The sequence below is a fragment of the Cucurbita pepo genome, chromosome LG03, assembly GCF_002806865.2.
Source record: "Cucurbita pepo subsp. pepo cultivar mu-cu-16 chromosome LG03, ASM280686v2, whole genome shotgun sequence".
Classification (NCBI taxonomy): domain Eukaryota; kingdom Viridiplantae; phylum Streptophyta; class Magnoliopsida; order Cucurbitales; family Cucurbitaceae; genus Cucurbita; species Cucurbita pepo.
Window position 1 is genome coordinate 8,429,439 of NC_036640.1, and position 21,640 is coordinate 8,451,078.

The 21,640-nt window shown below is 36.1% G+C and overlaps 5 protein-coding genes across 6 annotated transcripts; 2 read left to right on the forward strand and 3 right to left on the reverse strand.

Moving 5' to 3' along the window:
- Positions 1-1,287: 1,287 nt before the first annotated feature.
- On the reverse strand, positions 1,288-3,596 carry LOC111791300 (pectinesterase 3-like). The gene is made up of 2 exons (XM_023672588.1): positions 2,397-3,596; positions 1,288-2,089 (listed from the first exon to the last, which is right to left on the reverse strand). Exons 1-2 carry the CDS (start codon positions 3,442-3,444, stop codon positions 1,407-1,409), a joined length of 1,731 nt encoding a protein of 576 aa, XP_023528356.1. The 5' UTR covers positions 3,445-3,596; the 3' UTR covers positions 1,288-1,406.
- Positions 3,597-6,748: 3,152 nt separating this feature from the next.
- Positions 6,749-9,863, reverse strand: LOC111790044 (pectinesterase-like). Its single transcript, XM_023670821.1, has 2 exons — positions 8,816-9,863; positions 6,749-7,543 (listed from the first exon to the last, which is right to left on the reverse strand). The coding sequence occupies exons 1-2, from the start codon at positions 9,822-9,824 to the stop codon at positions 6,852-6,854; spliced, it is 1,701 nt and encodes a 566-aa protein (XP_023526589.1). The 5' UTR covers positions 9,825-9,863; the 3' UTR covers positions 6,749-6,851.
- Positions 9,864-12,886: 3,023 nt separating this feature from the next.
- On the forward strand, positions 12,887-17,495 carry LOC111790968 (ubiquitin-conjugating enzyme E2 34-like). Of its 2 annotated transcripts, none has more exons than XM_023672114.1 (11): positions 12,887-13,111; positions 13,351-13,395; positions 14,182-14,303; positions 14,591-14,645; positions 15,194-15,232; positions 15,425-15,488; positions 15,614-15,675; positions 15,753-15,792; positions 15,959-15,986; positions 16,102-16,193; positions 16,573-17,145. In XM_023672114.1, exons 3-11 carry the CDS (start codon positions 14,247-14,249, stop codon positions 16,856-16,858), a joined length of 723 nt encoding a protein of 240 aa, XP_023527882.1. In that variant the 5' UTR covers positions 12,887-13,111; positions 13,351-13,395; positions 14,182-14,246; the 3' UTR covers positions 16,859-17,145. The 2 variants fall into 2 exon arrangements, with proteins under 2 accessions (XP_023527882.1, XP_023527881.1); XM_023672113.1 differs by lacking the exon at positions 13,351-13,395 and adding an exon at positions 17,209-17,495 and having other exon boundaries at positions 12,922-13,111; positions 16,573-16,887.
- Positions 17,496-17,639: 144 nt separating this feature from the next.
- Positions 17,640-18,519, forward strand: LOC111790969. The gene is made up of 2 exons (XM_023672115.1): positions 17,640-17,961; positions 18,048-18,519. Exons 1-2 carry the CDS (start codon positions 17,812-17,814, stop codon positions 18,426-18,428), a joined length of 531 nt encoding a protein of 176 aa, XP_023527883.1. The 5' UTR covers positions 17,640-17,811; the 3' UTR covers positions 18,429-18,519.
- Positions 18,520-18,580: 61 nt separating this feature from the next.
- LOC111790966 (RING-H2 finger protein ATL3-like) lies at positions 18,581-19,831 on the reverse strand. Its single transcript, XM_023672112.1, has one exon. It carries the CDS (start codon positions 19,602-19,604, stop codon positions 18,759-18,761), a length of 846 nt encoding a protein of 281 aa, XP_023527880.1. The 5' UTR covers positions 19,605-19,831; the 3' UTR covers positions 18,581-18,758.
- Positions 19,832-21,640: the final 1,809 nt, after the last annotated feature.

A 21,640-nucleotide genomic window follows, 5' to 3' on the forward strand; every position in this document is an offset into this window, starting at 1 on the left:
CGTCCCTTATTAACCCATAATCTTCCACTAAATTAATCATGAGACTCACTCCCTATAACCCTCTGTATTTTTGTTATTTTATTACTCTTTGGTGAGATTGAAAAGTCGAAAATACCCTTAAAAAAAGGCATGAACGATGACATGTGGAAGGGAATTAAAATTTACTATTCAGTGGGATCGAGTACTTAATTTTTATAATGAAATAAGTGATAATTTTGGTAAATCTCTAAACCCTTCAGTTATAATTAGATTATTAGGTAAGTATTTAACTCTATCATTTTTGTTATTAATATTGAGATTTGTGTAATTGGAACGTGCTTTATATGTAAGAGCACGGATAAGGTAACAGACTTTTCTATTAAAATTTAAATGTTTTATTTTTTTAAAATGGTTGAATATGTTTGTTATTGTATATTGTTGTGTATTGTGGGACTTATGCATTCATGTTATGTTTGATGATTGAGGAGATTATCGTAAGGGTTACACACTGTGTGAATCGGATAACTAACCACTAATGATCGTTTGTAGAGTGATTGCAGATAGTGGTTATCAAGGTGAAGGTTATATGTTGTGTGAATGGAGCAATTAGGGTAACTAGCCAATAACGGTCTCTATGCATAGTGATCACAGATAATGATTATCAAGATCACGGTGTATGCTACGTGAATCAAGTAATCAACCATTGATAATTATTTTAAGGTGTAAGAGTATATATTGATTTTTATGTGTTAAGGGCTACACACGGTGCGAATTGGGTAACTAACCACTAACAATCACCTTGAGAAGTGATTGGTGAAAATAGTTTTAGTGGGAAGATTGCACGTTGATTGTCTCAAGTAATTAACCACTAAGGTCCATCAAATTTCGTTTAATTAGCCACATGATGGTCTAAATATTTGACCCTAATAGAGGAGCTTCCCGCTTAGTATTTTTAATATTATTTCTATATATATATTTTTGGTAAATTAGTAAAATAAACTATATTTAATTTTAGATTAGTTCGTATTTAAAATGCATTTAATGTTTAAATTAGTCACTCAAAAATCAAATATAGATTATTTTTTGTTATTTTAAAATCTATTTAAATTAGTCATTTTTCACCTACGTAAGTGGGTCAATTTAAAATAAATAAATAAAAACATCACCATTTTAATAAGAAAAAATATTTTATTTTATACCTAACTATATTAAAATAATTAAATTAAGTACTTAGTACAACAAATTTAATCTAATCTAAATATAATCATGGATTAAATATTATTTTAAAATCTATAATCCATTCTTAGCTTCTTAAAACTTGCACTCCAAACACAATTTTATTCAAAACCCAACCAGAAAAAGAGGAAAAAAAATTATAAATTAATTTAAACTGCTCAACGTGTGAGTTGTCTTCTTCTATGTGTTTATCACAAGGATGTATCAAATTTTACACTGGTCGCCGGCAACCAATCCTCGCCGTTGAGGAACGTCCGGACGGTGAACTTTGCGGCCTCGGCGTCTGTAAGACTGGGCCTGTAACCGGTCCATTTGACCCTCTTCTCCACGTTGGATCCAGGCCCACTATTCTGATACTCCCCGTAAAATATGCTGCTGGGTGGGTCCTGCCCGCTCACCCATTCCTTCCACCCGATGGGCTGCAGGAAGGCCCCAATCTCCGACTGCATAATCACGGTGGTGGAAAATTCCTTCCATGGCCGCCCCAAGTAAGTGGGGGCAGTGAGACTGTCGTTGTAGGCCGAAAAAGTGCATTTCTGAATGGAAATGCCGGAGTTTTGGTTGATGTCCTTTTTGCCTTGGGCTGTGATGGTGTTGAACTGATTGGGAAGTGGCTGCCTGGGCCGGATATTGCAGTTTTGGAATACCACGGCGGCGTTGCCGAAGATGAAGTCGATGGTGCCAGTGATGTCGCAGTTCCTGTAGAATTGACGGTTTGAATGGGCGTAAAGAGTGTCTTGATAGCCATCAAATGAACATCCGTACATCACAGATAGGTCGGAGCCTGACCGGAAGGCAACGGCCTGGTGTTTGGCCGGACCGGCTGTGTTGATGAACCCCATATCCTTCCCGATGAATCCTTTGCCTTGAACAGCTGCAGAACCAAACAAAATTAATCAAACACAACAGCCAATTCACAGAACAGGGAAGAAGAAACGACAGGTCAAAAGGGAAAGTGGTGGAAAGTGGTGGAAAGTTGCCCTCACATGGCTGACAACTCGACCATGTGGGTTTCTGACGACAAGGGTAGTGCCCTATGTACCCAATCAATACGCTGATTATCGGAAAAAACTTTTAGGTTCCTATTTTAAACTAAAATTAATTGAAGTCTATGAACACATCAAATTGCTGATAGATTAAATGAAGCAATTCAGAACAATGAAAATCATTCAATGGATTACCAAAAGTGGCGGTGGCGTAGGTGGGAGTGCCGTCGATGAAGTTAAGGCGGCCTGAAACAATGGTTCTGGTTTTGCCATCTCCGTACATCATAACATTCCACTTGCTCTTATCCAGAATCACATTCTCTTCGTATAATCCTTCTTTTACATAGATGATGAATCTTTCTTTACTCTTCTTTGGCACCGCTGCTACGGCCTCTTTGATCGTCGTGAAATCCCCTGTCCCATCCTTCGACACCGTCGCATGCGCCGTCACATTGTTCTCCTGCAAAAGCCTCCGATCGCCGGGGCTTAACCACTCCGGGAACGCCATCAGTTTCCGGTGGATAGGGATGTTGAAATCCGCCAACAGCCCCAGGATTTTGGTCACAATCGCTAAACTATTGCTAGTGAACTCGGTCGAGTTCGCCATTACCGCTTGCAAATTTTCGAGAACCGCAGTCTGGTTTAGATCTCGAATGGCATCGAGGCAGGTTTCTTGGTCTGTGATTGTGGTGCTCAGCCAGGTTTTCAGATCTTCAATCCTCGACGGCGACAAGAACTTCTCGCCATGGCGATCCACTTCCATGGATGAAACGGTGTCGTTTAGTGTGTCAATGGCATCTTTAAAAACAGACGAGCAGATTCCAATCGCAGCTTTAACCTTCACATCACTAGTACTGGAATTTAGGTTAGAGGCATAATCAGAGAGTTTTGAGATCGAATCGGTGGCGACTCGGAGAGAAAGCTTGAAGAGAAATATCGGATCGGTGGTGTTGGAGTTTTCGAGAGAGGACTGACAGGAACTCGGATACTGAGTGACGCTACAGAGAGTTTTGAGTGAAGCAGCCGGAGGGAGCTCAGTGGGAGGAGTCGAACTCGTGGTCGAAGAAGACGAAGAGTTCCGTTTATGAATGACGATTCCGACGACGGCGCCGATGACCAAAGCAATAAGAAGAACAACAGAGAGAAGTAGTATAATGAGTCGGCGGCGAGTTTTCTGGCGGAAAGCTTGGTGTTCGAGCTCGTCGACCTTGCCGTAGCCCTTGAAGGACTTGACGGAATCCATGGAGGAATGGAGGGAAAAGAGAGGAAGAGAGAAGGAGGTTTAGGGTTTGGAATTTGGAAACTGAAAAGGAAATGCGTAGCGATCGAGAAATGAAGGTAGCTTAGGGAATTGCCTTTATAAAAAGGAACAGAATCGAGTAGCACAGATGTGGACTTCTCCTTCTTGGATGGATCTTGTTTTTTTCATTTTTTTCATTTTTTTTCTTTTTTTCTTTTTTGGTAGTTAAAAAAAAATGCTAATTTAATAAAATTATCTTTCAATTTTATATTTAGTTTAAAAAAGCATTTAAATTTATTTATTTTTAATAACATCATTAAACTTTAAAAGAAATAAATAAATAGAATTCTAAAAATAAAATTAACATCCTTAAATTTTATTAAAAAAATATTTATTTTTTTATAATTAATATATGGATGGAAACTATTTATTTACATTTAAGAATTTTTTTATTTTTTATTTTTTTCATGCTTTTTAATTTTTTAAATTAAAAATTTAATGATATTAATGAAAATTCATAGGTATTTTTTAAATATGTTACTGATAATTTCGATACTAAAAGTAAAAATATGTTTGAAATTTTAAAAAAAAATTAAAAGAATTAATTAAACTCTTGGTAATTTAAAAGTTAAAACAATATTTTTTAAACCATTTTCAAATAAGATATTTTTGAAACATATATTGAAAAAATACCGTAAAAATATTTTTTTAAACTTTGTCTAAAGATATTTTTATGGCTTATAAGTATTTTTATTAATTTAACCATAAAAAATTGAAAGCACCCGAAAGAAAATTTAATATTAATTTATCTTTTATATATTTTAAAACTTGAATTATAATTTTAAATAAATATTAGAATATGCATATATAGAACTATGCAGGTCACTGTTGTATCCTTCTCGATCTAATAACAATTTTGAAACATTTGTGTAAACGAGAAGGAATAGAATTAAATTAGTTGGTGAATAGTTACGCGTATTAGATTTGATTCGGTGAGATGCTTAGTTGTAACCCATCTTATACTCGTTTTGCTTTAAATAAATCGTACATACGGCTGCTTCCCAAACATTTCCCTGTTTTATATTCATATTTGAACGCTTCTTTTGAGCTAAATACCATTGGTTTCTCAAACCTTATTACTGTCTGTTCTATTTATTTCAATGCGACATATGCCTGTTTGAAGGCGCTGAATGCGGTGCCTAAAGGTGCGCGTAGCCGACTTCATTGATGTTTCTTTGAGTTTCTTATTCAATTGGCTTGTGTTCATAGTTTCTGTGGGCCCTTTGTCTCCTACTTCATATCCATCTCATGTTTCCTCCCTATGTCATGGTGTCTACACGACTACTCGAAATCTATGGATTTTCTTAAACTTATTCCATCAAAAGAAATTTGAGTATGAATTGAGTTGATTCGATGTAACGACCCAGCTCCACCACTAGTAGATATTGTCCTCTTTGGACTTTCCCTTCAGGCTTTAAAACGCGTCTGTTAGGGGAAGGTTTCCACACTCTTATAAAGGGTGGTTTGTTTTCCTCCCTAACTATTGTGGGACATCACAATGTGTCAGCTTTCTCGTTGTTCCCCGAAGGGGGTTAGACACGAGGCAGTGTGCTAGTAAGGACACTGGGCCCCAAATGGGGTGGTGGACTTGGGGGTGGTCCCACATCGATTGAAGAAAGGAAAAAGTGCCAGCGAAGACGCTGGGCCCCGAAGTGGGGTGGATTGTGATGTCCCACATTGGTTAGGGAGGAGAACAAACCACCATTTATAAGGGTGTGGAAACCTTCTCCTAGCAGACGCGTTTTAAAATCTTGAGGGGAAGCCCGAAAGAAAAAGTCCAAAGAGGACAATATCTGCTAGCGGTGGATCTTGGCCGTTACATTCGATCTATGAAAAGTACGTTGAATTGATATGATGCACATTTTTCGAAAAGCGGATTGATACAACCATTTACTTTCTTGAGCTACTCCAGTCGCTACTCTATATTTTGTTACTGTAGTCGACAATGATATTATTGACCAAAAAACTGTTCTCGAATCGAGGTTAAACACATACCCAGTAGTTAAACTTCAGGTATCGTGGTATTCTGCATAGTCAGCATTGCAATATCCAACTAACTTGCTGTCTTCGCTTCTTTTGTACTAAAGATCATAGTCGATTGTACCTTTCACAAACCTCAAGATCCGTTGAGACGCATCTAAATGATGACTATTTGGGTTTTGCATGTACCGACTCATGATTCCAACTACATAAAAAATGTTAGACCGAGTTAAAGTTAGGTAGATAAGAGTACGTACTAGTTGTTGGTATATTGTTCCATGGTTCCACTCTTTGCTTTCATGTGCTCAAATCTTGGCAATTGGGTCCACCGGTGTCGAGACTTGTTTGTCCTCCAGCATGCCAAACTTTTGAAGCATATTTCACGTGTACTTTTTATTGGTAGAGAAACAATTATTCATTTGTGTGACCAACTTCTAGGCCGAAAAACTATTTAACCTCTTCTAGTTCTTTCATCTCATCATGATATTGTTATGGTTCTTATGAGCTCTCGAGGGTTGTGTGGTTCTTTGGTAACCTTTTCCTTTGGTAGACTTTAGATCTAGTTCAGTAATCTCCTGTTAGATCAACTTGATCACGTGGAAGTACTGAACAATCGTCATGTCGAGTTCTGAGATTGCTAACAACTTATTTTCTAGAAATTACGACCTCGTATTGTTCTTCTTTGAAAAAAGCATCACGAACGTGTCTCATGCTTCTTTCAATATTTTGTCATCCCGAATGTGCTCCAACATCTCTTATTTGGCAAGTCTTCAAGGCAATCATTACTTTACTTGCTTTGATTCCATTTGCTCAAGGTGCCATTAGCAACTTTCTCGTAAGGCGTAATTTCGTTTCCGCCAACAACCTCCCAAATGTCTTGTCCATGATGATAGACATGCATGTTGTCCACGTATTATATTTGTTGATATTGAGTTTCTTGATTTCTCGAAAGATTTGGAGATCACATAGAGCATCCGTCTGGTGTACGATTGACACCAAATTTTGCGAGCATTCATATTTCATACAGACAGACTTAGCTCCAGAACCGCATGTCTGAATTCCTTCTGAAACCCCGACTTTCGAGGTTAAGGTAAGGGACCTACTCGACCCTTCAACAAGCCTATCTTTGTCACTCTTGTCTATTCGATGTCTCTATCTTACTTATGTCTCGACTTCTTCAATACCCACTCTATATAGTGTGTTAGATGATGCACCGTCGCATCATGACACTCATCTAGGCCCTCGTGCCGCCGGCAATCAAATAAGAAACCATTTATATCCTATTACTGACATTTTATTAATGATGATGCAACAGAACACCAACAATACAGCCACTAGTCATTACACACAAAGTCCGAAGCTTATTAATTCTACAGACCGAGTGAAAATGGGAATCCGGTGGAGCTCAGCCACGTGCCGCCGCTGATGAACTTCCCAGCCGTGAAGCTCTCAGCGTCCGCCGCACTGCTAATAACCCTGTACCCCTTCCACGTCACTCTTCTGGAGGTATCAGCACCGGCCCCACTATTCTGATACTCTGCATAAAACAGAGTATCAAGCGCAAAATTCCCATCCCAAATGTGCCATCCCGCCGGATCAATCACATTGCTAATGCTCGTCTGCATAACCACCGTCCTCGAGTATCTCTGCCACGGCCGCCCCAGAAACGTGGGGAAATTTCTGATCACCGGCTGCAAATCGGAGGTGGTTCCGATTCGGCATTTCTGGATGACGATCCCGGTGTTCTGATTTGGGTCGGTTCTTCCCTGTGCAGTGACCATATTCTTTTGGCCGGGATTGGGGCGACGGGCGTGGATGTCGGAGTTTTGAATGACGGCGGCCGCATTGCCGAAGATGAAGTCAACGGTGCCGACGATGATGCAGCTGACGTAGAATTGACGGTTGGAGTGGACGTAAAGCGTGTCTTGATAAGCGAGCATGTCGCAGCGGTAAAAGGCTGAGAGGTCGGAGCCGACGCGGAGAGCCACCGCTTGGTGCTTCGATGGACCGGCGGTGTTCTGGAACGTAATATCTCTCGCCAAGAACCTTCCTCCCACCGCCGCTGCAACAGAGAAACAACCAAATCATCGGAAATTAACTTTTGGAGATGTTGTTAATTTCTAATTTACTCTTTACTCTTTATTTTAATTAATTTTTAAAATTATAGAGTGGTTGATATTTCAAATTTATTAAAATTTACAGATATAAAAAAAATTTAGAATTAGTTAAAGATATCTAACAAATTAGATGCAAAAAAAAAAAATTAATATAAGGTTCACAAATAAATAATATAATATAATGTTTTATCAACCTATTTTTTTTAAAAAATTAAATTTAATATTACAACATAATTTTTATTAAAAAAAAAACTCATTATAATTTTAACTTAAATATTACAATCAAAATCTAAAAAATTCGAGAATATATAAATAATAATATTTAGAAAATTTTCCAAAATTCATTGTTTTGACCAAAAATTTACCTTTATTAGTTAAAATAAAATATAATTGGCCTAACTAATATCATAACTTATTTGGCAGAAAATAATGAAGATGTAATAGTACCAAAATAATAATAATAATAATAAAAGATTTATTATAATTTGTAATAGAATATATATATTTATTTATTTTATATCTAAAAAAAAATAGGGAATAGTGGGGCATGTTCGGGAATGGGACAGAAGATGAAAATATAATCTCTATCTCAGTTTCTATTTATCCTACCGAAACAAATCACTTTCCATTATCTACTCCATTCCCATTAAAAGAGAGATTCTCCACTCAATTCGAGTCTTCAGAGTGGACTCCAACTTAAGATCTAGAAAATAAGAATTACCATCTGCTATTTAGTTGATTTAAAAAATATGTCGTATTTATAATTTATAATTAATTTCTTTTGTATTTTTTTTATTTGCGGAGGAAAATGTAGGATAAATTATAATATATATATATATATATATATGTGAGGCAACAATGGAAGCAACTTGCCTGATCCTATGCCACATAGGTTTCACTTCCAATTTCAAATATATATATATATATATATATATATATATATATATATATTTTTGTGCGTAAATGTCAAAGCTTGACATTAATTTCGAGTTATGGACAAAAATAAGATTTAGGTGATTTTTCATACCAAAAAATATATATATATATATATCCACAAATTAAATTTCGTACCATATAAATTATATAAAAAATAAAATAATTTTTAATATTTTTTCTTTTTCTTTTTTAAATGTTCTGAAAACTATTTTATAGGTCCAAAAATAAAGACAGCATTAAATAATAAAAGATTGAGAATTTAGAAAAGTAAGATGTGATACCAACGGTGGCGGAGTTGAAGGTGGTGCTGCCGTCGACGACATTCCTGTTCCCGGTGATTATGGTGGTGGTTCTTCCATCTCCCCAGAACATTATATTCGTCTTACTACTCGGCACATTCACATTTTCCCTATAAACCCCCGCTTTAATTCTTATTATATATCTCCGGCTACTCCTACTCGGCGCCGCCGCCACAGCTGCCGACACCGTCTGGAAATCGCCACTTCCATCAGCTGCCACTACTACATCCGGAGTCGCCGTAGACGACGCTTGCAAAAGCCTCCGGTCACCGGGCGACATCCAATCCGGCCAATTAAATTCCGACATGGCCATGGACCTTCCTCGGATGTTGTAATGATTGGCAATGTCGGTGTCGGTGAGATTCTTAATCAAGGCTAAGGCAACACTGCACAATTTCTCGACATGAATTTGTCCTGCTAGCAATGATTCTCGTATCTTCTTGTCGGCTCTGTCGTGTGAAAATCCGTCCACGCATGTCTCCTGATTAGTAATGGCGGAACTGAGTAAGGTTTTGAGGTCATCGGCGTATTGTGGCAGAGATTTCTTTTTCGGATACTCATTGAGATCTTCCACTACCTCGTACAGCTCTCTAAGCGTCTCCTCCCCTGTTTCCAGACAGTCATGGAGAGCAATTTTCTCTCGCTTTGTCAGATGCTTCGTCGTTTCAAGCAATTTCTTGATGCTTTTATAGTTTTGTTTCACTGCAGAAATCGTGATGTTTACCGACGCTTCGATTATGTCTTTTGAACTCGACACCTTCTTCGAGCTGGTTTCCACGGCGGTGGATATTGTCGACTGGCATAGCTCGGGATACAGAGTAACCGCGCACGTGCTTCTCACGGCGGTCACGTGGTCGTCCGACGAGACGCCGGCGAGGAGAACCGCAGCTGAGAGGGCTAAAATGAAGAGATTGTGTTTTTTGTTGGAGATGGAAGTGGGGCTGCCGGTGGAGGGTGCTCCGGCGACGGTGGAGTCGTCGGTTTGTGCCATTGGTTGGGGGGAGATTGAGGATGTGTTGTGGTGGAGGGATTTTGGTGGGTTATAAGGGCATAAAAATATAAATTAAAAAAAAAATGGTACTCGGGTCGGGTCGGGTTTGTCGGGCCCACTTACACAATTTCAATAAAATAATTAAATAATGGAATTAATTTCGTGGCGCTCCGCGTACTATTTTCTCGAGTCGTCTGACAATTTGGTCGGCAAACAGCAATGACAAAAATTTCAAAATATTTGAAATTTTATTTTTCTAAAATTTTAATTTTATTTTAGATTAAATTATAAAAAAAATACCCATTTGAAAATATTTGGAAGTAAATAAATAAATAAGTAAACTATTAATATTTTTAATATTAGAGTGGCTATAATAATTATGTTTTAAAGGCGTGAGATCTCCTATAATTATATTTAAAAAGTTTGTGAATAAATATGAAAAAGATATTTATGTTTAATGGAGAAATAAAATTTAAAATTGATAGAGAATTATGAAATTAAAACATTATAAATACAATTAATGTACCTGATTGGTTATTATTCTTTATTTACGAAAAATGATGTCCAGCGTGGAAAACAATGAAATTGCGAAGGGGAGAGGGCGTCTTAAACTTCAAACTGATAGAGAAAGTTTAGAAAAAGAGGTGTAATTGAGATTTGACTAAATCTCTTTAATGGGGGAATTTAGGGTGTCTTTATTTTTAAATTAAATTTAAAAACGTTATTTTCACCCCTAATTTCATGTATGTCCGAGAAATGTTAAAAGTTTATGAGTGTTCATATGACTCGATGAATCGATTAATTCGAACCATTCAATTCAATAAATATATATATGTTTTGGTGGTTTGTGTTGAATTTTGGAAAAATCGAAAATTAAGGTCGATTTAAGGATTAATATTTTTTTTGTCAGGTCAACCTAAACTCCCGGGTTATAATCCAACCATACTCTACTCGATTACTGTAATATTAAAAATATTAGACGTTTGTAAGTTATGTTAATTAAATGTGTTGATATTTGAGCTTAATGAGATTTTTTAGTTATTTATGTAACATGTATTCTGGGTAATCTGGGTAAGTAAGATTTTAAAAAATAATTATATTAAAAAAAATACATCTCGACAGGTTGGGTTGTAAACTTTTATTAAAATTAACTAATAATAATTTTATCTATATTTATTTTTAGTTAATTTTAATAAAAGTACATTTTTAATTTTTAATTTTAATTTGTAATTGTTAGTTATCTTAATTTTAATTCAATTGATTTTTTTTTTTAAATTTAGATGGAATGACACGTGTCCGTATACGGAGGCACTTGTCTTCTAATTCATTGCCACGTAATACGTGGTATACCGAACTAATAGCAAAACAGATATGACACCTCAGATTTTTGTGATGATGTGGCTGCCCGAAGTAATTATGTGATGGCGTGGCATGTTTTTGTCATGACTAAAAACAATTAAAATTAAAAAACCTAGATTTGAAGTATTTTGTCATGTTTTGAAAACCCACAAAATTGTTGTTATATTTACAAATATAGATACAAATGAGATTCGATATATAATAATAATATTATTATTATTAAATAAAAGATTATAAAAAATATATAAATTAATCTTTCCCATTTTTATTGGATTTCAAAGAAATAAATAAATAAATAAATTGGCCGTAACCGCTACACAGACCTTTACTCAGTATTCTAGTAAATCTGGATTGCTACTCTGACAGACCTTTACGTACGACAGAATTCTCAATGTTATTTATAAGTTTTATTCGGTTTTAAGTCAACTCGAGTTTTTTATCCTATGAACTGGAAACCGAACCGAATCACTTCGGGTTCAAGAAAAACAAACCCAACTCAAAAGACTAATTCAACCCAACCCAACCCCTATAATTCGGGTTGGATGTACACCCCCAACGGCTAGTGCATTATTAACGAGCTCACGGCAACCCATAGTTCTCAAGCCTATGGGCGTCAGGTTTTAATGGAGATTTGAATTTGAAAATGTTTTTTATTTATTTATAAAAAATAAATGTGGATAGGAAATTTTAATATTATTGTAGCAGCAGGATGAATTATTTCACTATTATCTCTATTTATTATTTACCATAAATATAGGTTTTAAGAATGTGTCAGACCTGTATTCTTGACTTATAATTGGTCTGGTTTTCAACAAATTTTCATTTATCGCAAAAAAAAAAAAAAAANATATATCAAATTTACCAATTAAAAATATTAATTATGACGTTTCAAAATTTTATTTAAATTAAAACTAATTCTTTTTGGTCGATGAGTAACATGGAGATATTTACGGTGGATCTTTAATTCTTGTGTTCTCCAACTTTAACGAGGTTGAGTTTCGATCTCTTCAAAATCCTTTTGACTCGAATACAAGATTAAGACCTGTTGATATGAACCAAGACATCTCAATTATGTAACATGAATTTCGTCTGTAGAAAGATAAGTAAGGAGAATATTGATACAATCCCGGCAAGTAAAGTGAGAATATCCGTTTCTGTTTTCGATTGAGATTTGAGGGCTAAAGCTCGGCATCCCTGATTTTCACCCAGAAGTTAGATTGTTGCCTTCCTCACCAAAACCATTTGGCACTAAACTAGAGTTATGGTGTTTTATTAATGTATTTCAAGATTTTTTATTTTATTTTAATGTTACATTTACATAGTGACTAATTATAGTCATAAAGTGTGAAAGTTTTATCGCTCGTGAGATGTCTTGTGAAGGTAAAAAAGTTTCATTTTGAGACTATATAAAGTCATGTTATGTCATCGTTGAGATTTGAAAAATTTAGTAAAAAGAACATTTAGTGTTTTTTTAGTCAATGACTAAGTTCATTTGTAATTCTATATAGTTTAAGTTTTATGTTTCGAATTATTTAAGCTTAACATGATCAATCTTACTCGTAGAGTGATTTGAATCTACAGAGTATTTTTAAAATAGAATATAAAGTTATTTTTATTAATTTAGATTCTAATTTAATAATCAATTATTAAAGAGAAAACCTGGGGGTGGTTTTACGAAAATGCCCACGAAGATAACGAATTGGGGGGGGGGGCGGATGGGTTGGCGAGGGAGTCAAACAAACTCGAGGTGCGGCTGTGTATCCTCCAAATTCACCATCTTGCAATTTAATCGATTCTGCCGCGAAACGCAGCGCCACCCTCTGTTCATTTTTTGGTTGGACGACTGTTAATTTTCTCGCCTGATCCACGCCCACCGGACAAATTATCCCATCTCAATCCAGCGAAAACCCTAGTCGATTTCATTTCAGGTATTTCCAACTTCATTCCACTCTCTGATTCCTTCCCAGTTTCCCCCTTACCTTTTTGTTTGTCTCCAAATGGGGGGTGGGGGGGTTGATTTCTGTTAGATTTCCCACCCCGATGCTGCCGCCAGGTTTCTTTATTGTCTTCACTTTTGTTCTCCCATTTTATGTACTCCAATTATTGTTTATGGGCGATTCCGATCTGAACATGCTGGGGATGTGTTCTGGTTTAACATCCGGATTAGCGACTGATCATGGATTCAAATCTGAAGAACGAACGATAGAAATCTGTGAGAATTTTATTTCGTCGAGGGTTTGCTGTTTCTCAATTACGACAAAATTGCCGTACTTGCTTTTAATTGCATTATTGGTTTCATCATTATTGTTATTATTATTATTATTTTGGGATGGATGATTATATGATACTTTTCTATCGCGATGATTTCTTGTTGAAATTTTGAATCAGCTCAGGAGAATTCTGCTGCTCTTGTTCTATTTTAACTTTTAACAGTTTTTAGATTATCTTGGAATCGTTTACTATTTTGTTTCGTTTTTAGTTCCTGAAATTTTATTTATTTCTTTCTTTTTGTACTCGGTCAATTACTCTTAAACGGAGTCATGTATTGGTTCAATTATTGCTCTGCTGTCCTGTATGAAATATTAAATGGAAAAACAAATGTTGTATTAAATATGAAGGATTAACAGCTGAGGTTCTTGCCAACTACCACAGTGAAAGGTGACTTGAATAACAAAGAATTGCTAGCAATTGAATCTGTTTCTAACCATGCATTGCTTGTTCCTACAGTTCTTAGACAGCCTGCTTTGTGCATCTCATTGAAAGTATAGTTTCTCATTTTATATGTATCTAAGATTTATATTCTGTATATTTTCTGTATCTATCACTTTCTTCAACTAAAAATTTCTCGCATTGCATGCTTTCTATTATAGAAATATATAATCTCTGAGTTTTAAAATCTATGACTGCGTGGGTACTTGGGAAAATAATAATTTCCGGTGTTCATCAGTTCTTTGCCATAATTATAGTCTTTTCCTCTCTGTTTATGTCACGTTGCCAGGCATTGTATCTGAGGTTGAAGAAAGAGGAATAGCAGTTGAATTTTTTTGTTGTTAGCTTTGTGGAATGGCAGATAAATCGTGTATCAAGAGGCTTCAGAAGGAATATAGAGCTCTTTGTAAAGTATGTGCCTCTGGTTTTGTTTTTGTTTTTGTTTTTTTTTTTTTTTGAAATTCTAGTGTTACAATGCATGGACTAACCGGATATTTGCCAATCTTGACATAATAATGTTTGACCATGTGTTTATCTTATGGCTGATTTCGCAAGTAAAAGTTTATTTTATTATTATTTTTCTTTAATGAGAAACTGAAGAATCCAACGAATGCTTTGCATTTTTCTTGTTGAAATGCTAACACATTTTTGTAATTGTCCCCCAATTGGTGCTGATTCTGCTATTTGTAAACTTTCAGGAGCCTGTTTCCCACATTGTTGCTCGTCCTTCTCCCAGCGACATTCTTGAGTGGCGTAAGTTTTTTCCTTTTGATATTTTTTTGGTGTTAGTCGTGGAGCTTCTCGTTCTTGTGTGCATGTAGGAATTTGGATACAACTACGGATTTTTGAAGTTGGCTTCAGTCCTTTTTATTATATTGTTTTATTTATTTATAAGCGACTTCAGTCTACTTTTTAATTGATGCAGACTGTAAAGTGACAAGTATTATCATTTTGTGTGTGGAAAGATATAGACATAACTGCTAGATCATTGTGATGTTGAATAATGGTTAGATTGTTAGAATTCTTGGTTGAATAGAAAAGTTGAGGTCTGCAATCTATTCATCACCGAGTACTGCATGTAACGCTAGTAATATGTTGGGACTGGGAGTTTGTGAAGCATTGCTTGCCTGTTCGATGGCATAATTAAATTCTTATTTTTTCAGAAATGTTTTGCATCTCCTTTTTTTTCTCTCAAGTTCAAACTTCTGTTTTGATTTTCTCTCTTTCTTTTCATGAAATATAAGCTTTCTGCTTATCATTTAGTTACTATAGTTTGCATATTAAATGTTATTCTGTTTCAGATTATGTTCTGGAGGGAAGTGAGGGAACTCCTTTTGCAGGTGAGTTTGTTTTACTTTGCCCCTTGTATTTCACAATAGACACTTCTCTTCTCAATTCAATTCTTGGTTTCCTTTCGTGGATTTTTAGTTGAAGATCTCTTTAATTTTGCTCTTTGATTTCACTGGGGTATCAACTCTTTTTTCCTTTGTCTTATTATTTTTTTAATGGAAGTCATTGAAAATCTTTGTTAGGAGGGTTCTACCATGGAAAAATTAAATTTCCTCCAGAATATCCATACAAGCCTCCGGGAATCAGGTATAAGCATCTTGGATGTGTTTAGTAATCTGGAAAATATGTGAGGAGATTTTTATAAAACATTTCTTAGCTTTCTTATATACTTGTTTTTACTGTGATTCTAATACTACGACGATTCTTTCTAGCATGATCACCCCGAATGGTCGGTTCATGACACAGAAGAAAATTTGCTTATCCATGAGTGACTGTAAGTTTTGTGGATTTTAAAGATGATCATGCCTCTTGTCTGTTGAAATGATTCTAATTGACTTGATCTGTCTGCAGTTCACCCAGAAAGTTGGAATCCTATGTGGTCCGTGTCTAGGTGAGACATAATCCTTTTCATTTTTCAACATGAGGTGTTACAGTTACTTTGTAGTTCTGATGTTTTCTTCTTCCGCTAAATTTTTCCTTGAGTTAATAAATGGTTGCTTTGTGTGTGACTAACTTTTCTCACGTGCTTTTCATCCTTTGCTTTCCAACAATTGCAGCATACTAACCGGGCTTCTTTCATTCATGGTGAGTACGTTTTAGCTCATGGCTCGTTTTGCTTTAGTCGAAGATGGCTGCCTTTGTAGCTTTATCTGTTATTATTACCTATTAATTTTGAGTAATGATCTACTTTCTTATGTAGATGGACAACAGTCCTACTACTGGAAGCGTGAATACTACTGCTGCTGAGAAGGAACGCTTGGCAAAGGCTTCTCTTGCATTCAATTGTAAAAAGTAAGCTCATGTGCAGGACTTTGTGTCCTTGAACGTAGTTTCTCTTCCGCTGAGGGTTCCATCTGTCATCCACATTCCTTTATTATGTAGGCTTGGTGAAGTTAATCCCCTAGCCCATTTTAATTACTGGAAATGTGGATGGCTCATCTCTATCTTTAAAAAAATCATGATCTCATATTGCTTGTGGCAGTAGAGTTAATTACAATGATTAAACCACTTTTGGCCGTAAAACTTGGGCGCCCTTGAGTGTGTAAATTGCAAGTTCTTTTTCTTGAATTTAGAGTTTACACTTGCTTTCTTGCCATGTCATTTGCGAAACCACTTTTATTCATTTTCTTTTTTAATTGTAATACTTCAATGATTTAGTTTTATTTAACAGCCCAACATTTAGAAAACTGTTTCCTGAGTACGTGGAGAAATACAACGAGCAGCACCAATCAGAGCAGCTTGTTGCAGAACAGGCTTCATCAAAGCCATCAGAGGAAGGCAAAGCTAGGCACATAATGGAGAAGATCAAGTCCAGGGAAGAGGAGAACATTAACAAAGCAGCAGCAGATAGAGAGGACATGAAAAGAAATCGAAAGCAGTCGTTCCCTACATGGATGATGTTATTACTCTTTTCGATCTTCGGCGTCTTAATGGCATTGCCTCTCCTTCAACCATGAAACCATAAAATGGAAGGTTGCATGCATAGGTAATGGTAGACAGTCTAGCTTGTGCAAGTCAAGGATGATGCTCTCATATTTTTGCATGTACTTAACAACATAGTGTCTGTATAGATGGTCTGGTGTCTTTGTGTGGCTGCTTTCATTTTGCCCAGAGTCTGTTATGTATGGAAGAACAGTTGCTTGAAAACTAAACCTCTTTGTTTGTCTATATCATGTTGTTAAATACTATTAGCTGAGGCAGAACACTGGTCAGGTCTCCACTGCAGAAATTGTTATTATTTTTATTTATTGTCATTTATTTATATATATATATATATATTTAAAATTTTACCTTTTTCACTTTTTAGATTGAAGAGAGCTCCTCGGAGTACCCAGAGTTTCGCCGTGTTTTGCGCTCCTCTGCTTTTTCAATCCCCATGGGCCATAATCCATTTTTCTATATTACTTTTCTCTCAAGCTTCTGTTCGAGAACATGTTTGAGAGTGACGTTGAAATGGTTAAATTTTAACTCGTCTTTTATTATTTTGAATTAGTTTAATATTTGATATCGCTTATGGTTGAAGGCATTAAAACGCTCGATCTCTCAATTATAGTGCTTCGAAAACAGAGATATCGTGTAAATCATTACACTTTATATCAACTTGTGTTAATTTCAGTAATTAAGAGCAGAATAGAAAAAGGGTTACCCATGTTTATGTGAATTAATATCAAATTATGTGTGTTAATACCCAGCGAAGCGACAGGCTCTGTTTACTGTAATGAAAGCATTAGATAGACGTTGAGTGCTAACAAATTTATTACTTTCCCATTTCCTTGAACATCAGTCCTTGATTTCTTAGAAGCTGTCTATTGAATGCCACTTTTGGAAACATAACAAGGCGCTATTGGATCCCAAATGGGGTTCTTCTTCAATGGCGGTAGTTGGAGTTTCCTTCCCCCTTTTCATTTAGATGCATAACAGCTTCCTGTTCTTCTATTTACCTCTTTTGAAGCTACGATTTTTGGATGTGTTTTGTTCAATGAAGAACTCTGTTTCTTCTGATTGTGAGATGAACGATCCTGTTTTTGATGATTTTGATCCTCGCCTCAACTTTTCCAAGGTGATTCAGTAATGTTCTTTTGTTCAATTCTTCATCTTTTAGATTCATCTGATATCTTTATGTAAATGTGGTTGTGAATTTTCCAGTTCTTGGAAGAAGCAAAACATCATGCCACAGAACAAGAAACAGGAGCCAAATGGTTGCCACCACAGAAAAAAAGCAAGAAATCTTGGAAAAACACACTCTTCTCCTGGTTAAAAAGTGATAAAAGGACCAAGCCTCTGCCCAAACCAGGTACAAATCCTCACATACCCAATACAAGGCGTGTTCATGTTTCTGGTCCAATTTTCACCAGAGCTACGGCCATAGACGGCAGATCTCGAGGCGGCCGTTCGACGTCTGGACCGATTGCTAGTCTCTTCAGTCCCAGTTTGAGTTCAGAGATGGAGATCCCTTATATGTGTCTTCACCAGCTTACTAGCCCCAATACAAACCACAATTATGGTCCAATTTATCTTGTTACATAGACATACATTTCTCAGTTCATCTTGTCTGGAGCCAGGGCCAGCCCATCTTTGAAATCTTTTGTATGTGTAATGGTTTTGATAAGCTGTTTAATGTTATGGTTATTGCCACAAACAAGTCAAGCCCATTCCATCGCATACTAAACAGATCAAAATGGATTCAAAGGATTGAAAATTTCTGTAAATAACCTTGTTCTAACAAAATGAAAGCGGTTGGTTGAAGAACATTCATTTCAGAGATGCTCTCAACAACAACGCTTTCCCTCTCATTACTAGAATGCAAAGAAATTTGTACAAGTTTTGAAAACTTAACTTGTTCGTAGCAAATCTATATCAGGCCAATTGTTCCATTTCAACGTTAGCTGAATTTGGATCACAAGGATTCACTCTTCTTTGCCTACTCAAAAGCCTTTTCAATGACCTTAATCTGGTGACAACAGGTAGCTTTCCATCTTCATTAGGTGCTAATGGCGGAAATTGAAGATCATTTTGAACATCAATTACCAATTCTGCAGCTGGGTTACTCGATGATGCTGATGAAGATGTCGCCGGAAACGGGTTTTGAGAAGAACTCTCTTCCACTTCCAGACAAGCTCCGGCAGAGGTGACCTGCTCTTGATTTCCCCAAATCAGTACATTTGTTGGGAAAGTTGGAGATTCTGAGGACAACCCAGTTGCAGAATCCTCATCCTGTAACTCGCCGGAGTCTGCGGCGGCGGTGACGGGGTTCCGACAAAGAGGGCAAGTGGAATGAGATTGAAACCACATATCGATGCAATCACTATGGAAGCCATGGAAGCAATCATGAAGCAGCTTCGCTTTCTCACCTTCAACAAGGTCAGAGAGGCAAACGGCACATTCGAGGCCATCTTTGAAATCATCAGGGTGGAATATCAGTACAGGAAGTGACCGAAGGATTTTGGGGTCCAACCCTCTTCCGGAATTGGGATCGTGTATGGCGGAGAATTCAAATCGGCGACGACGACGACGGCGAGTTTCCACCGGAAGAGGGGAAGGATCCTCAATGCGAGACCATAACCATCTAGCGTAGAGTTGGAGAAGAAGAACAAATACAAGCACCAACAAGAACACTAAAATGGCCGTCACAATCACCATTCCAGGTAGCTCGATAGTCACCGAGTCGCCGGAATGTTGACTCAGCTTGTAATCGTCTTCCATGGCTGGCGACGAGATTGCAGAGACTGGAATTTGGGGGCAAGGAAGAAGAAGAAGAAGAAGAAGAAGAAGAAGAAGAGGAAAGCGAATCTGGGTTTAAAATTTGGAATTGATTGCATAACGAAGCGAATGGATTGACTCGAGTAACAAAACAACAACTTCAAAACTAACTTTAATTTCGGTGAAGTAATACTCATGACTTGTGAGGCCTAAAGTTTGTGGTGCAGCAATCATGCGGCGCTTTTTTTTCACACGTAAAAAGTGGGGTTTCTTAAAAATATTTTTTTACTCAAGGAGATAAAAACCACTTCATCCAATACTTCTAACTTCTTATAAGTGAATTAATTTAAATTCTCGGGTACAATCTTGCTAGCGTAGTGTCTAAGGTAGATCTTAGTCAACCGAACGTCTTTACACTTGTATAGAATCTCATATCAGTGTGGTGCTTGGTGTCAAAATCGCACTGTTGCAGTAGGACAACGATTGTGCGGTATTCGTTTTAACTCGACGAATAAGTGGGCCTTGTGAAAATCGAACTTTATGGACAATTTTGACATATGATCGAGTATCGAGTCACATTTGATAGAAAATGTTTTATAAAATGTGAACGAGGAAATATATAGGAAATAGTTTGAAAGAAAGCAATGTTATACGCTAAAAGCAGATAAGCAACAACCATAGTTTGAGGCATTTTGGGTCTAGCCATGATTTTGGTGAACAGTCATACATCCCTATATATGACATGACATGAATAGTAAGAATCTAATAATACATGAAATCAAGTAAAAAGAGTTTGAAATGGACATACGACTATGAACAACACGCTTTAGACAAGTATGACTGTGACACTCAGCTACCTGCACTCCGAATATCAAAGTTAGGACTTTATATAAAGTGGCCTCGAGACTAGAAAATAGAAAATTTTATACCTTTGTCAAAGATTTCTCTCTACTTTTAGAGTGAAGTACGTGTCATATTCATTCTGCCATACATATCAGACTTATTGGGAGTCTGATTCAAAGTCAAGGCAATCTTAGTATGCTTAGACAAGGCCTAAGACGACGCCTCTTTTTTGGTTAGGCCACACGACAAACTGTTACATCTATTTTTCTAAAACACGATAAATTATAAATCACTCACCATAATTTGAATAGTTGCTTCATTTAAAATCATTCAAAATTTGAATATAGATCGTGTTCAGACTAAGAGAGATAATTTAGGGATTTATTTAATTCATTAATTAAAGGTTAATACAAATGGTGAGTTTGTTAGAGCATAAGTGGAGAGAGAGAGAATGATTAATTTTACTTTGGGCCACAAAAATTTAAACTATTGTCGCACAAAAATTAAGGATTTCAAATTTGAATCTATAATTAAAGGCTTAAATTAATTTCATATTATATGTTTTTTTACAAATCATTAAAAGCTTATAAATTTAAATTAATCAAATATAATATATGATTTTAATTGCTTGAATTATAAATCTTGGACAGATATTTTGTCACACCAAAGTTTGAAAGTTGCGGATCACCCACTACTTTTGTCCTATTTTCCAATCTACTTTCACACTTAATTTATCTCTCTCTATTGCTAAATGACCATTCTACCCCTCAACATTATCGCTCTTTAATCCCCTCGTAACATACCCACGACACATTTGAAAGCACGTAAAAGCTAGTAGAGATGTTTGTTTAATCCGTGGGACGGAAAATCTTAAGCAAAAAAAGTGGAGAGTAAAGAGAGATTTCTCACGGTTTAAGGATAAGTATTATATTTCATGTCTCTGTTCTACTCGTTGTATATATCAAAATTAAGGTACAAATATTTAAAAAATGAAAATTATTAAAAAGTTTATTGGAAAAATATGTAAAAGATAGAGAAAAATTATGGAGGAGAAAAAAATTTCATGGATGCTATTAAAATAGATGACGGGAATGGAAATAGAGAAGACTTCTCTATCTCCTGTTCGTGTCTTGTGAACATCTCTAAAAAGTTATCGAATGCTACTCAATCATCAAATCGGAAAATCTTTCGATTCT

Excerpts from the sequence above, each read along its gene's own strand:
- LOC111791300 (XM_023672588.1), bottom strand. The coding sequence starts at position 3,444 with ATGGATTCCGTCAAGTCCTTCAAGGGCTACGGCAAGGTCGACGAGCTC. Across the intron at positions 2,090-2,396 it reads CTACGCCACCGCCACTTTTG|CTGTTCAAGGCAAAGGATTC; the intron begins GTAATCCATTGA and ends TTGGTTCTGCAG.
- LOC111790968 (XM_023672114.1), top strand. The coding sequence starts at position 14,247 with ATGGCAGATAAATCGTGTATCAAGAGGCTTCAGAAGGAATATAGAGCT. Across the intron at positions 14,304-14,590 it reads AATATAGAGCTCTTTGTAAA|GAGCCTGTTTCCCACATTGT; the intron begins GTATGTGCCTCT and ends GTAAACTTTCAG. Across the intron at positions 16,194-16,572 it reads CTTGCATTCAATTGTAAAAA|CCCAACATTTAGAAAACTGT; the intron begins GTAAGCTCATGT and ends TTTATTTAACAG.
- LOC111790044 (XM_023670821.1), bottom strand. The coding sequence starts at position 9,824 with ATGGCACAAACCGACGACTCCACCGTCGCCGGAGCACCCTCCACCGGC. Across the intron at positions 7,544-8,815 it reads CTTCAACTCCGCCACCGTTG|CGGCGGTGGGAGGAAGGTTC; the intron begins GTATCACATCTT and ends TCTCTGTTGCAG.
- LOC111790969 (XM_023672115.1), top strand. The coding sequence starts at position 17,812 with ATGCATAACAGCTTCCTGTTCTTCTATTTACCTCTTTTGAAGCTACGA. Across the intron at positions 17,962-18,047 it reads CTCGCCTCAACTTTTCCAAG|TTCTTGGAAGAAGCAAAACA; the intron begins GTGATTCAGTAA and ends TGAATTTTCCAG.
- LOC111790966 (XM_023672112.1), bottom strand. The coding sequence starts at position 19,604 with ATGGAAGACGATTACAAGCTGAGTCAACATTCCGGCGACTCGGTGACT.